This window comes from Dreissena polymorpha, chromosome 2 (assembly GCF_020536995.1).
Source record: "Dreissena polymorpha isolate Duluth1 chromosome 2, UMN_Dpol_1.0, whole genome shotgun sequence".
Taxonomy (NCBI): Eukaryota; Metazoa; Mollusca; class Bivalvia; order Myida; family Dreissenidae; genus Dreissena; species Dreissena polymorpha.
In genome coordinates this window covers 83,501,560-83,517,900 of record NC_068356.1, presented here as the reverse complement: position 1 = coordinate 83,517,900, position 16,341 = coordinate 83,501,560, and the positions used below count along the sequence as shown (strand labels likewise).

Here is a 16,341-nt window from a genome sequence, read left to right as displayed (position 1 = left end):
ACAGTTGATTGTGATTCATATATTATTCCTCTTAAACTGACGTAAAAACGTATAGCAAACAATGCGAGCCGCCAATGTGCAGAACGCGTCACATGGGATCCAGAATCAGTGCGAGTACCTGTAAGTGTCGTCCACCCTTACATCCAGGCCGCTCGCGCTCGATCGCAGCTTGGTAGCTGTGCGTGTAACAAGTGACCACACAGGTACAAACTGCCGGGCATTATTGCAGACACTGTGGTGTCATAATCCAAGACAGCGACATTCATGCCGTCGCCTTATGTCAAAGACTGAGTTAACATAGACTGACAATACTACGAGCGCGTGACATTCTCTCCGATACTAATTCAACAACCTCGATGATGAGAAAACCAAGAGTATATGTAGTTTCATTCATATGTGTATTACGTAAAAGTAATTGTATTGTGTTTTAAAAACGAACAGACGTTTCATGTATCTCTCTATATATAATATTCAGATGTAAATTACCGTTTATGTAAATAGTACTAACTCTATGTTTACGTATGTGAATGTATTTTTGCTTTATACGGTATGAATGTATCTTTAATCACTGACAAGTGGAAGTAAAGAGTAATTATAACGCTATTTCGTATCGAAAGTTAAATTGCGACGTCTAAGCATTACAACTAGATTGACATGTATGACAAACACACATACATGTTTATTTGCGATGGAATAACCTTATTAGCGTTGCGACTAATACATAATCCCGTAATAACGCTAAACATAGATAAGTGAACTGCTTATCGTCAGGTGTTATCATCAAACATCATATCGCCTAATATCAGGATTTCCAATCCGTCTAAATTTAACAGCCAATGCAGTTCAAATACATTTGGGGGTATTTCCCGATTGTAAATACTTCCATGTTAACATGTTTCATTGATTGAAAACCTTAGACGGCGATTGGTCCATAGAATACTACTTTTAAAGGCACAACACATCGAATTCTTAAATCACTTCAAAGTGTTGTCGCACGAGATTGAAGTTATTTCTTCCCATGGTAAGTTTGTATTAAAATTATTATTTCATTAATATTATTATTGAAAGCAGTAGTACAATTAGTAGAAATAGTAGTAGCAGTAGCAGCACTAGTAGTAGTAGCAGTTATTTTGCTGTGTGTTTATTTTTGTTTTATAATTAGTTTAACGCAAAAGGCTGTAAAGAAATATCATTTTGTAGGCTTTTTGAAATTCGTAATACGAGTTTTCGTTGTTAACGTATGTCCTTTTTTATTCCAGTCATTCAATGGCGTTTATATACCTCCCACGATTGATATGCCTGTGTCTGCTCCTATTGCTTTGTGTCCTTGGTGATGCCACTGTGTTCTACTCTCAGCCAGACGATAAAGGATTGCTTGATCTTTCAAATGGGAACTTAACCTCTAAATATATTGACAACGCTACCTTCACTTCACAAAACACCAACACTTCAGCGGTGCTAGAAATCAATCTGGCAAACAACACAATTGAACGCGTAGATCCGAGCAGTTTTGTGCACCTCTTTAATCTCCGAGTTTTAAGCCTCGCAAAGAACGCGATCTCAGATTTGAGCAACGAGACCTTCTTGGCTCTCCGGAAGTTGGAAACGTTAGACGTCTCGCACAACCGGCTCAATGTACTTCGCGCCGGTCTGTTGAGCTTGCTGACGTTAAAAGAGGTGCGCTTCAACAACAACAACATCAGTTACGTGGAGCCGGGTATCGTCGGTCAGATAAACCAGGAGCTGATCGCTTTTCATTTGGAGCATAACGCGTTGGCATATTTGGACCCATGGATGTACGAAACCTACTGGTCCAACAACCGCGATGTTGATCGAACATTCTACCTCGAGCATAACCGTATACGAACTTTGACCAACTTCATGAACTGGACATACAACCTCAAATATCCGTTTGAGGTAAATGTCCAGCTTCAATATAACGATATTCAGACGATAAATACTGAAACTGTCCTACAGTACAGGCCCAACACGACAACCTCGGACTTTTCACTATATGCAACTTTCTTGACGTTCTATATGAATGTTTCCAACAACCCCTTCCACTGTGACTGCAAGTTATTCGACTTAGCCAATATTTTGCGCAGTTCCTTTCTACGCTACAAAGACGTAGAGAAGTACCGGTATCGCTGCAGCTCTCCATCGGAATATGGCGACTGGGACTGGCTGCACGATCTGCCTCTCGATCGCCTAGTGTGCAGCAAAAACGGGAGCGACGGATGTCCGGCGGGATGCTTGTGCGAGGACAGGCCGCACAACGATACTTACTTTGTTCAGTGTACCGGAGCGGGTCTCAGAGAGCTACCACATATTCCGACTAACAATGCGTCCAAAATAGAACTGTTTCTTGATGACAATTGCATCCAAACATTGTCCAATGTCTCCTACCTTGGACGTGTGTATAATATTTCTCTGAGGAACAACTGTATTAGTAGTCTGGAACCTGAAATCTTAAAACAATTCGACACTGCCAAAAAGGTTGACCTGAGAAACAACAAACTGACAAACGTCCCCAGAGAAATAAAGAAGTTTGATTCCGTTTCCATATCCGAAAATCCTCTCGAGTGTGACTGCGACTCGATGTGGCTCAAACAATGGATGGAAATTGATACGGCCAACGCCGACCCGTCGCTAAGCTGCGAGGCGCCCACTGGCTCAAAGGTCGTCGTCATGGAGATGACCTTGAGAACCCTAGGATGTACTAATGACCTGATAATCATGGTCGCTTGCATTCTGGCGGTGGTGTTGGCGGTGCTATTTATCGGAATCGTCTTTGCCGTGCGCTGTCCATACGAGACGAAGGTTTTACTCTTTCGATTACTAAGAGTCGACATTTCCAAGAGATATGCAGTTGACAAAGCGAGAGAAAGAAATATCGACGTATATCTTGTGTTCGATGAGACCGATGCAGATATAACGGGCTACATTCATCTCTTTATACACAAACTCAATAAGGAAAAGCCTATCTACACCGTGTTTAATCCAAAACGGTACATGGAGCCCGGTTCTTGTACTGATAACATACGTAAAAATATAGGCAAGTCAAAGAGAGTGGTGGTCCTTCTGTCGAAGTCAATCTTTTGCAATACCAATTGTATGGAAGAAATTAATGATGCTGAACGCCGCATTATCGAAGCGGAAACTATAAATAATGGCAATAACACTCGTAATCATATTGAAGCATTACAAGAGATCCCGGTTAATGAAAACGAATTCGACATGGACAACATACAAGAAACCAATGATCGCCTTAGGAATCACCGTAATGAAGAGGAAAGTCTTAAACATGCACCAAAGGTTATTTATATTATCTACAATAAAGACGAATTCCTGGCTGAAAAAATCAACGAAGAGCCATGGAAGACGCGACTGGAAGGCAAAACTGTGCTTCGCCCTGACCCTGAAGGCCGGTTGTTCTGGTCCAAGCTCCGATACGAATTGCCGAGGAAGGGACAAGGAGAGTACAGACCACCGTTTTCTTCTGAAAACGTTACAGGTACCACACAGCCGCTCGCCGTTCGCGAAACACGGCAGTTCATTGCGCGAACCAATCGCATAAGCCCCACTCCCGACATTTCTAACCAAATGGGTGCAACCGTTGTTGGTATTCAACATGAATACACACTACGAGAGCGAGTGCCAATATTCTAAGTTATATAAGCCATGTTAGAGCTCCCGCATCGCGGTTGTGTGACAGTACATTGTCTACCCAAAATATTACAATTCTAGAGGCCGGGCCTAGCGGAACGTCGCCCTTCCGGCATTTAAATCAAACGAACTGTGCGAGCTCAACAGATTCGATCGAGAGGAGCGGTCGGGACTCATTACTGTTAGATCGGGCCACTCAAATAGAATTTAGCCGACCTTTCCGAAATCAGACTACCACAAACTTTGAATTAAAAAGTAGGAACTTCTTTTGCATAAATAAGCCCGTCTGCATTTTTATGTGCATTAAGTTTAAAGCCATATCTTAACAAGAGCGCCGACGGCGTTGAAACTCGACTGGCAAGATACAGGGATGTTTTGTTGAAATAAATGCTAAAAGAACAGTTGACTGAAAGCAAATCTAAAAGGCTATCAAATAGAAAATGTGTTTAGTATTAGTAAACATAAACAAGAAGTGGTGGAATATTGCAAACCATCATAGATCAAACGGTATATTGCGAGCTAGTAGATGACTGATGTAAATGCTATTTCTGATTTGCTAGACGTGTATTTATGCTCTTGTTTTAATAAACGTTATCATTACATTATTATATTCCAGCATGAACGACCTTTTTATTTGGAAGCTAAGGTCAACATGATATCTGTGTTTTTCTTGTTTTGTTTGTTACTTTTCTTTATACTGGAAAAGTATAAAGGATCCTATAAAGGAACAATTTGTTGGTGTGCTGTTGATGTTGTTGTATTTACCGACTTCGTTACATACGCACAATATTACAAACACGATGTATTTTGAAGCACACGATCTGAAGTTTTTATTCATTTTTCAAATAATTTCAAATTAAAACGCAATACAATTTGCAGATCAATATCAGAATACTGTAAATTGAACCCCTGTGTTGTCGCCCAAAATCGGAAGGTAAATGTTTGCCGTCATGCAGTTTAACATTTCAGCCCTAAAAAAATCGACAGTTTTTTGCAAGAAACAAGACAATCATTGATCGGTACGGAATTCCATAAATGACAGCCGACTGTCTACTGCTAACTGCTTACTGTCAACTGTCTACTGCTGTCTGCCAACTGCTTACTGCAAACTGTCTACTGTCAAGTATTCTACTATTGTTGTATGGTCTAATGTCTACTGCCTACTGTCTACTGTCAACTGTCTAATGCCAACTGCTTACTGTCAACTGTCTACTTCCAACTGTCAACAAGAATACTGGTAAACAAATTACACCGTTGAGGAGATAAAGACGGTTCTGGGTCTAAAGCATTGTATATCGTACAGGTACAGATTAAGTATATGTCAAAGCGGGATGTCATGTCCCTAGTTCTATTAAATGTTTTTCTTAAGTCCTATTTTATATGGCTTCTATGTTTTCTGTGTGTTGGTACGTTTTTGTCTGTGTCTACCCGTCTGCAGGCCACTTAGGGAGGTTGTCCGTTTTTGTCCGTCCGTTGAATTACTCGTATAAAACAAAACAATAGGCATTCTATGTGAAAGCATTACTAACATCTAGAACCCAACTGTCGCTCATGTCTTTGAATGGATCTATGCCAATAACCATATATTTGTAAGGTACCTGTACGATATACCATGCTTTCTAGCCATAAACTTGTACTGTGCCTGTACGGTAAACCATGCTTTCTAGCCAGAACCGTCTTTATCTCCTCAAAAGTGTATTTTGTTTACCAGTATTCTTGTTGACAGTTGGCAGTAGACAGTTGAAAGTAAGCAGTAGCAGTAGACAGTTGGCAGTCGGCAGTTGACAGTTAGCAGTCAGCAGTAGACAGTTGACAGTCAGCAGTAGATTGTTTGCAGCAGACAGTAGACTATATAACTATAGTAGTTGGCAGTCAGCAGTAGACAATTGACAGTAAGCAGTTGGCGGTAGACAGTAGGCGGTCGTTTATGGAATTCCGTAAGTATGTCCAATTTATGCACACCTACGAAGAAAATTAAACCGCACTATTGCAGATGGCCAACAATAAATATATTTGCAAGATTAATGTCCAGCAAAAGTAAAACTGAAATGATAAGTGCTGCGAAATTTATTTACGAAGCAAATAACTTAAGACAGCATCTCGATTCGTAATTCTCTATTTAATAAGTAATCAATAAGTTATTATTATAATAATAATACTTATACAGTCTTTATTTAAAGAAGAAAGACTTAAGAAATACATCAGATAAAATTACATAATATGCAATTTATATAATACATTTTTTATTTACAACAAGGTCTTCTAACATAATACAATTTACAACAAATACGTCATATTTCATCTAGAGCAATAAGAACAAAACATAATCATATATGCAAGCACACTTATAATGATATTTATCATAATTAAAAACAAATGACAGACAAACAACAACAATTACCATTTATGCAAGAACAGTATTCAAACATTAAACTAAGGTTATTTCCTAAAAAACATGAAGCATGTTTAATTTATTTCATAAAGTGTGGTAGAACGATAAGCTTTTATTTTTTTCTTAAATGCCATTAAATTGTTTGTTTGACGTATAGATTGGGTTAACGAATTCCAAATTTTTGTGCTAGACAACTCAAACGATCGTTTGAAATGGTTTGTTTTGGGTATTCGCACAAGTTTAAATCCTCCTGTTCGCAAGATCGCAAGTTATAGTAATTATTTTGTGAAGGTGTCAAAAGGTCACGTATGTATGTTGGGGTTTGATTGCGATGTTAATGGTAAAATTAATACATATGCATGCTAGGAATGTGTACATTGTGTGCTTTTGCCATCACTTGCATATATAAAATCAATGCTCAATTTCATATGTGAGGGCTATAAACATGTATAGGCTTTATTGATGAATAAATGTTGTTGTTGTTGTATATAATACTTGCATAAATAAAATTAATGCTCATTTTCATATGTGAGGGCTATAATCATGTGTAGGCTTTATTGATGAATAAATGTTTTTGATGTTGTATTCTTGCATATATTAAGTTAATGCTCATTTTCATATGTGAGGGCTATGAACTCGTAGTAGCTTTATTGATGAATTAATGTTGTTGTTGTATATATTTCATAACATACACAAAAAAGAATTGTATTATAATATGATGAAACTGTGCATTCCGTGATTTACTTAATTTTTTTAAGTAATTTACTTAAATTATTCCAATTAGATAATATTCTTAACATTGTTATTTCCGACACAACCATATATAACATTCGTGTTCACAAATGTTTATTTCTCCAAATAATTGTGAAAATTCTTCTCATCTTATTTCTTGTAAGTAACTAGTTAATCTAAGATTTGTAGTTGCAATATCAGATGCAATTATGTATTCCCTTCATAACTAGCCATTTTAACCAGTTCATAACACTATCGTCCAATTTCTATTTTTTGCAATTACTTATAAATTGTATAATGCATATATATTGTAGGCTATGAGCTTGTATATGCTTTACTGCTGAATAAATGTTGTTGTTGTTGTTGTTTGTTGTTGTTGTATTACCTGAACGAATAAACTTATAACAAAATATCAAGGCTTTTCCATTATTTTCAAACACATGCCTTTTAAAAAAATACATGTAAATACAAAGTTCACATGCACAACCCAGCAAATAAAGCAAATGACACTTATTTAAAAAAATGCAACCACTTATCCATGAAAATCGCCCCTAAAATAAGCTAGCATAATACAAGATGTGACCAGTGACACATACTCACAAACGATATAATGAAAACGTGTTTGTTAACTAGTTATGCGGCAAAACAAAGCCCAAGTGCAGGTTATTCCACTGAAATCATTTGGAGGAAAATAAGGGATCTTTATGTATGATTATTAATAATGGATTTTATCAAACTGTTTCTAATCACTTATTCAAGCTCTTGTATTATGTACGACTATATATATTGAGTATGTACTATGCAAAATCGTATTAAAAAGCTTTTGGTGTTAATGTTTTTATCATATTTCGCACCGAATTTAAAACAAAAAATTACCTGACAAAAATGTCACTATGATGCTTATTGTTCTTCATTTGTTTAAAAACATGATGTTAATTGTTTTAGTTTATATCGTTTATGTTCTATTTTATCAGATTGCATATCTTGCTACATCTACCAATTTGGCTGATAGAATGCGGTTTCCCAAGGTATATCGACTAACAGCTCCGGAACGTGTTGGTGCTGCCATTGTGCAACTGTTATCAACTTTCAACTGGAATCGTATCGCAATTATTCAGGAACAGGACAAATACTTATCAATGGTAACGGACTTTTATTATAATATCCGCAGATAAGTGGGGGGAAAGATCTATATTGTGGCCGATCTGTTCTGTGTCCGTCTGTTTGTCGTTCTATCTGTCTGTCCCCATGCATTGAAGGATTGTGGAATAGTTTCGAAACATGTCCTACGAAATGAGGCAGTGTTTTCAGCGCAACAAATATGAGTCTACCTTCAGAGCGAAAGGCAGTCTTAGCGGTAGCAATACTGTTTGACGGACTAAAACTTTACCTTGAATTAAAGGAATTCAATTTTAGTTAGCACACATGTTTGCCAATTTGACCCGGTTGCAAGCAACAACCATGTGGCTGTTTTCAGAGTCAAATGCAAACTTTGTAATTTAATGTAACAATGTATGGCTTCATTTTTAAAATTGTGATTTGGAGCACCCCCATTCATCGAATGATTTTTTTAATACTTTTCACAAATACTCACTGTTTTATCTGTTGCTAGCGACAGCCATGCAGCTACATTCAAGGTCAATGTTTATAAATTGAAGTAAAACGCCTAAATACAGCGCTATATTTTCAAACTATGACTTTTCCAGACTGTAACTACCCGTGCACTGAAAGAACTTAACAGCACATTTTTTGTAGAAGTCAAACTTTCGCCCTCTTAGCGTTCCTGTCGTTACGCGTATACATGATCATTGAGATTATGTATGAGCCGTGCTCTGCAAAAAGGGGGTTTAATGCATGTGCGTGAAGTATCGTCCAAGATTAGCCTGTGCAGTCCGCTAAGTCTTATCAATGACGACACTTTCCGCTTTTTTTCGTTTCGAGAAAGTCCCTTCTAAGCGAAAATCAAATTTAGGCGGAAAGTGTCGTCCCTGATTAGCCTGTGCGGATTGCAGAAGTTAATCTTGGACGACACTTTACGCACATGCATTAAACCCCCTTTTAACAAAGCACTGCACATATTGATTTAGTATATACCATAAATCAGGTTCTGATACAGAAATATACATTGATACAATTTATATTTCTTTAAATGGTCGACTCTTTTTATTGTTTTAGGATACAGTGTTTGGCATCTTAGCATTTCAAATATACCATTTTAATTTATTAAACTCAAACATTACATGTATTTGCAGTTAAGTTCAAATTGCGTCACTATTAAACTCTAAAGTGGAAATTAGTAAATGAATGTGTCTTTAAAGACTAATTAATTAATTATATACACAAAAAATCGTTTTAAAAAGATATTTCACGTGCTGATTTTGTTATTCCTTTGTTCGACTCGAGAGCGCGCAAAATGCTGACAATTAAAACGTCGTCCTTTTCTGCATGGAAAGCACGGAGCTGTCTATTAAAATGTAAAAGGTTAAAGCTAACGCACGAACAGTGTTGACAGTTTGTTTACACAAGGGTACATATTGTTAAACGCAAGCCAAATGTTGAAAATTATAAAGATCAGTATCTGATAAACGAACTGGTGGCAGTTTTATAAGATGTGGTTAACAGTAATGTACGACAACGTTATTTGTTTTACTCAATCACAGTGCTTAACATTTAAGTTCACCTTGTAAATAAATATCAGTGTCAGCAACGAATTATGCAGTCCCTAGTGGACGTTGGCCCTTGGCGATAAGTATGTTATCAAATATCCGCCGGTACATCCGTTTATTGCAACATACAAGTTGTCATAATAATGCATATCCACTATCATTTATCAAAGTCAGTATTGCAAAGATGAATCGATGCATGTGCTAATCAATTGTGTTTTATATTGACACATTACAAATTTAAAACCGGAAACAGTTGTCCCCCTTGAAATCGGGTTAACGTTTTACCACTCGAATTAACGTGGTTTCACAGTTGCTTTAGTTGTTGTTACTCCATGTATTTATATTGTATGCCTAAAGGCTTAAGCACTCACAACATTTAACGTTTCTAAGTAGTTGAAGGAAATGTAACTTAAATGAATTGATATGAACGTTATTTTAGTATCTCATTTCCCTCTATTTTAAGGCGTATTGCATTTCGGGTAGTAAGGTCCCAGTCAACTTATTCGCTGAAAATAATTCTGCATACATTGTTTCTTATGTACAACTTATTCAAAATATGATTATAAAAGATTTAATTAAAATTGAACAAATAATAAAATAATGTATAACATTAATCTTTTATAACAATCAAACCAAGACCATCCAAACATTTACATATTTAAATGATATGTTAATAAACACAATAGTGTCTAATGAACTAAGCTATAGTTTCCGCCATAAGAACTTATTTTATTACAGCATGCATTAAATACTTTTCGATGGGTCAAATGGATTTGGATGTTGTCAGTGTTACCAGTTCCTTACTTCTGTACTCTACAATTCTTCCGACGTCTAGGTGTACATCACATTTCCACCTTTTGCTAATCCATCTAAGACTAAACAAAAATGTTTTTCTCCGATTGTTAACATATTTTAAGATGCGCAATTGTCTTATATTTCCTTCCGTTGCGTGACGATATGGTTGTGCCTCGCAAGATGTGAAATTGTCTTATAAACGTTTTCTTTTTAAATTATTACACATAATTAGATTATGGCATTGTTTTCGCGCTGTAGCCACAACACACCCATCATATATAGAAAGGTATTTTTTATTATTTCCTTCCTGTTTCTTACTCAGCTCTGTGTTTATTATGAAATAATTGAAATAATTGTGTATGGTATGACATATAGACATACTGTATTACTGTTTCATATCCTTGTTCAAATAAGTTAACTTTCAAAGAATATCCCAAATTGTCACACATGTACATTTGTTTAGATTGATGTCTAGTAGCATACTCGAAAATTGTACTGTATCACTCATTGATTGACTGCGATGAGCACAATCGCTACCCACACAGGAACGTAAAGCAATGACTCCATTACCTAATTTTATAAGTGTGTATTTTAGAATATACCCAACATGACCATTATAAAGTCCATTGTATGTTTACATTCAAATTGTTGTTTCCTATGCTCTGCTCTTGCTTTAGCTTTTCTTTCTTCATTCTTTCCTCGATTTCCTTTCTACATCCGTTCTGCAGCAATGTCTGTGATCAGAGTCTTAAAGAGTTAATTTTGAAGCGTGAACAAGCGTATATAGGCAAAAAACGAATCATGTCAGCGTTTCAGTCCCATGTTGTATTTATTGGGACATTTCATTATGCATAATATTAACTTGAGATCGAAATCCGCGGACATGATCGTTTATAGAGCTCCATTTCACTTTCCTGTGCTACTGCACATGCTGTGCGCATATCATATATTGTCAAATCCCTTAAAAATTGTTTCATTACACATCAGTATAAATAGATGCATGAATGTTTCTTTAATAATAGAACATCCACGCAAGCGTGTTTTAATAGGAAAAAACATTCATTCTGATATTTTATTTCTTATCACAGTTTTAAAATGGTTCTCGATGGTGTTACTACTGTCATGGTTTTCAATTATACTTCTGCGATCAAGGGACATACCACCAAACCCAGGCCATTGTCCAGCTGAGCTAAACATAAGCGGTGATTCCGAAAGTTATTTATCAAGTAGCAACACTACAGCGCGAAGCCATATATCGTTTGTACATTACCATATTCAAAGTCTGGTTAAAAAATAGATTTTCTTTACACAGGCTTACGAGAATTTGACATTATTGCGTTTACTGAGACATGGTTAAATAATTCGATTTTATCGAACGAGCTTCTGTTTAATGGCTTTCATGAACCAATTCGCAAGGATCGTCCTTTTGATTCTCATGAAGGTGTTGCTGTATACGTGAATCAAAATATTCCGTTTAAGCGCAGTCTTGATCATGAGCTGAATCAAATTGAATGTATTTGGATTGAACTTAGTCTCAATAAAAACAAATCCATTCTTTTCGGAGTCTTTTATAGACCTCCAAGTACAAATAGTTCTTATTTAAAAGCTATAGAAGACACATTTGGACTAGCGTCAGATACAAATAGAAAGGATATAATTATAACGGGCGATTTTAACTTAAATATCCTGTGCCTATTTTCTTCGCGTAAAATACACGATCTCTGTATGCAACTCAACTTAACATAACTTATCAATGAACCTACACTTCAATAATCGACTTGCTATTTGTAAGTAATCAAAGTAATGTACTTATGTCAGAAGTAGGAAAACCAATATTGGATCAAAACATCCGTTACCACTGCCCCATAATTGGAATTTTAAATTACAATAACCTATTTCAAAAGCTTACTTTCGACACATATTGCGTACCGACCTTTTTAATTTTAATTCATTTTCTCTCCTATTCAATATGGTTTTCAGCCAGGAGATTCAACAGTAAGCCAGTTAACATATATCTATGACACTTTCTGCAAAGCATTGGACAACGGCCTAGAGGTTAGAGTTGTTTTCTTCGATATAAGTAAAGAATTTGATAAGGTTCGGCACAAGGGTTTATTATACAAACTCCAAAAAGCAGGCATTCAAGGTAACATACTGTTATTCTTTTCTAATTAGCTTTCTAACCGCAAGCAAACTGTTTACCAGGGGCACAGTCCAATTATATTAACATTCTCGCTTGTGCTCCCCAAGGCTCCATTTTAGGTCCGCTCCTATTCCCTGTGTACATAAATGATATAGTCACTGACATACAGGCACAAATAAACTTGTTTTCCGATGACACTAGTCTCTTCATGGTTGTAAACTCGCCAAATGAAACTGCAGCAATTCTGCAGTCTGATATAGATAAAATTTCCTCATGGGCTGACAAAAGGTTAGTACACTTAAATCCCTCAAAATCTGAATCAATGATTATATCCCGCAAACTAAATAAACCGTTTCATCCAACACTTTCAATGCAATGCGTCGAGATACATACTGTAAGTGTCCATAAACATGTGGGTGTATCTTTAACAAATGACTGCAATTGGCACAATCATATAACATATATTTAAGAAAAAGCATGGAAACGTATACAAATAATGCGCCGATTAAAAATGACTCTAGATAGAAAATCGCTTCAAACAATTAACGTTGCATTTATAAGACCCATACTAGAATATTCAGATGTTGTATTTGATAATTGTTCTCAATACGAAAAAGACCAATTAGAAAAAATCCAAACAGAGGCAGCTCGTATATCATCTGGATGTACTCGACTGGTATCTTTAGATGAACTTTATCATGAGATGGTCTGGGAAAGGATAAGTGAAAGACGACGCAAGCATAAACTTCTTTTTATGTACAAAATGAATTCTAGAAATGCACCAAGCTATTTACGTTCACTGGTTCCCAATACAGTTGGCGAAACTAGCCATTACTCTTTAAGAAATGCATCTAATTTTCAGTCTATCCATGCAAGAACATCAATGTACTTACATTCTTTTTAATCTTCTACTCTCGACGATTGGAATAAACTTCCTGACAACACCAAATGTGCTGAGTCAATCCACTAATTTAAAGGCTAATTAATTTGGACCGACCAGTGCAAAATCAACTTTTTACTTAATGCAAAAGGCGTCCACAAACATTACTCACGCGTATGAGAACAAAATTGTAGTGCCCATCTTTTTAGACGCAATATTTTGGCTTCTCCGCTTTGCCATTGTGGAGTAACAGAATCGCCTTCCCATTATTTTTCGGAATGTAATGATTATGCTAACATTTGTGGAGAATTGTTAAATAGTATATCAATCTACTCCGTCCCAACTGTTGAAACTATACTGTGCGGTGATAATTCACTCGACTTCAACACAAACACAAAAATTGTTGATGCAGTGCACAAATACATTATCAATAGCAAACGATTCGATACATAGATTTGCTACAGAAAGTCCATTACTTTCTTACTTTCTACTTCTCGTCTACAAATATCAGATGCTATGTACACATGTGTGTAATTATTGCATTTTCTGCTATGAATTCAGCTTCTTTGTTATTCAAATTGTCTCTACATCCTAATATATTCATTTTCTATATTATTTATCTTACTGTTATTCTTTCAATTCTCATGCATGCTTCAACTGCTACTATTGTCTTATATTTTCATTTTATTTTCTTTATAATTCACACTAAACGCATCTGTCTAACTTAATTTTTTGTAAACCAACTATGTTCGCATGACGATATCCACTGTATATTATACTTAATTGAGAACAACTAAATAAGATTACATCTTTCGTTCTGATCCTTTTCAAACATTTATTTACTTAAATGGTGTATACATTTTTATTGTGCAAATATATTCTTGTTCGAAATAAATATGTTTAAACTTAACTAACATATTCTATCCTGGATTGTTTAATTAATTAAGTTCCATGATGTGCTGTGTTTAGAAATTAAGCGACCTGATGAAGGAACTCAAATCTACCAATGTATTTGTAATTTCCCAAGATATCATAACATGGGACTCGACTTCTGTGCTGCAAAAGTTGGAGGTAAGCAGATTTTAACCTTTATTTGTAAACAAATTCTAAATTGCCAAGGTATTACTACTAATACATGTGGGCGATTGGTTTATTTTATAAGTCCACACAGGCTTATCAGGAACTTTCCGTTTTTATGGTATTTTTCGTTTAAAGAAAGTCTCTTGTTATCAAGAATCGAGTTTAGGCGGAAAGTTTCTTCCGTGGTAAGCCTGTACGAACTGCACGAATAATCCGGGACGACACTTAATGCACATGTATTAAAACCCCTTTTCACAAATTGCGGCTCGTTTTTTTTTCTTTTTAAGCGCACGTTCAGGTTTCACGTTTTTAGGAGAGAACGCGCAAGTCGTTATTAACGACCTGACAATACTTCAGGTGCACACATTACAGTCTTCTCGTTCGTACGTACAAGACTTTACGTTGGCACGTGCAGTTCTTTCCACTAAAAAGAACGCGTCTTTTCGTGTGCATGTTCCCCATTTTCTAAAACAATCAAAGTCTTAATACCATGATAATTTGGGCGATATTTACTTGAGCACTGACAATATGTAACGCTCATACGTTATGGCTTGTATGTCCGCACGTGGGGACTCCACGTGTTTACGTGAAAAAAAGAATATTTAGGATGTCAACTCATCAACCGTTATTGTACAATTATTGAATTCAATTATTGTGAAGATTCTTGACGCACAAATAATTGTTGTAAGTGCTTTTGAAGACAAAGCTATGGAAATCATATGCAATGTAAGTTCTGATGAATCACCTCGATGCCATTAAACATGTTTGCGTATAGTACAAACGTATATTAGCGTAAGAACAATCAAATAAACGCTAGTGTATGTCAGCACATGTTAAACAAATGTTAAAGACCGTTTAAAGCAACACACGTACTCAAAATCAACGAATATTTCGTTAAATATTTCGTAAAATAAAGTTAACCCTTACAAACTCAGTGTTCCTTTATAGCAATAGACCAAATTTCAATGAAGATGGGATATGGTAACACAGATTTAACCAGATAAATAATGCTCCTTTTATTCTTGGTGACACAATATATTCCATGTGAATTTCCAGCGACGATATCCATACATTTACGAGCAAACGCGAATATATTGTGACACAAAAAAATAAAAACGAGCATTGTGTACGTCGTTAAATCTATGTTACTAGACCACATCTAGCGTTGCACTTTTGGCTTTTACTATAAGAACACTGATTTTTAATAGGTTAACTTTATTTTACAAAATATGTAACGAAATATTCAGTGAATTTTAGTATTTGTGTGGCTTTAAACATATCTGCACAACGCCGAAATACCTCAAGGCATGTAGGGTATATATTAGTGTTTTTATTTTGTGCGTATTCTGACGATAAGCTGGTGATAAACCGAGATTTCCTCCTCAAAATGGCGTACGTTTGGCACATTCTGACAATACTTCAATAGTATGTTAACACGAAAATTGTACGCACACGTTTTGTTTCAATGTCATTTCGATGTGTATATTAACATATGTATTATCATTATTCGTACGAAACATGTTTTCAACGAACTCAATACTGCAAATGGGCCTTCATAGTGCAGTACATTTTTAATGCAATATTCTTCAGCTAAACTAGTTAAAACAGCATTGCTTCTAAGTCGTGTGAAACAAAATAAGTCTTAATAATAGAGTTAAGTAAAAGAATTGCAACGCAAGTATAATGATTAGACTTTTTGAACAAGACTATGTATTTCAAAAGAAATATTCTAAATATAGAAATAAATATACTAGGCATCCCTAACTTTGGAAGTAAATTGATCCAATTTAGAAGGATGTGTTACATTGTATCATGTTTTCAATTTGGTTATTTTAGGCGTTCAAGCCGGAAATATACGGGGAACATTTTGTTTGGATATTAACGGAAGAGTATTCTGAAAGGTTCTGGAAGGTTAGCAATGTCAATTGCACAGAAGAAGAAATGAAAAGGGCAGTGGAAGGGGCACTTTTCAGTGACACTGTGAATC

At 35.8% G+C, this 16,341-nt stretch overlaps 1 protein-coding gene across 1 annotated transcript; it reads left to right on the top strand.

The window, feature by feature from the left end:
• The first annotated feature begins 905 nt into the window (after nt 1-905).
• Nucleotides 906-4,266, top strand: LOC127867854 (toll-like receptor 6). Its single transcript, XM_052409347.1, has 2 exons — nt 906-1,021; nt 1,260-4,266. The coding sequence occupies exon 2, from the start codon at nt 1,267-1,269 to the stop codon at nt 3,667-3,669; it is 2,403 nt and encodes an 800-aa protein (XP_052265307.1). The 5' UTR covers nt 906-1,021; nt 1,260-1,266; the 3' UTR covers nt 3,670-4,266.
• The last annotated feature ends 12,075 nt before the right edge of the window (nt 4,267-16,341 follow it).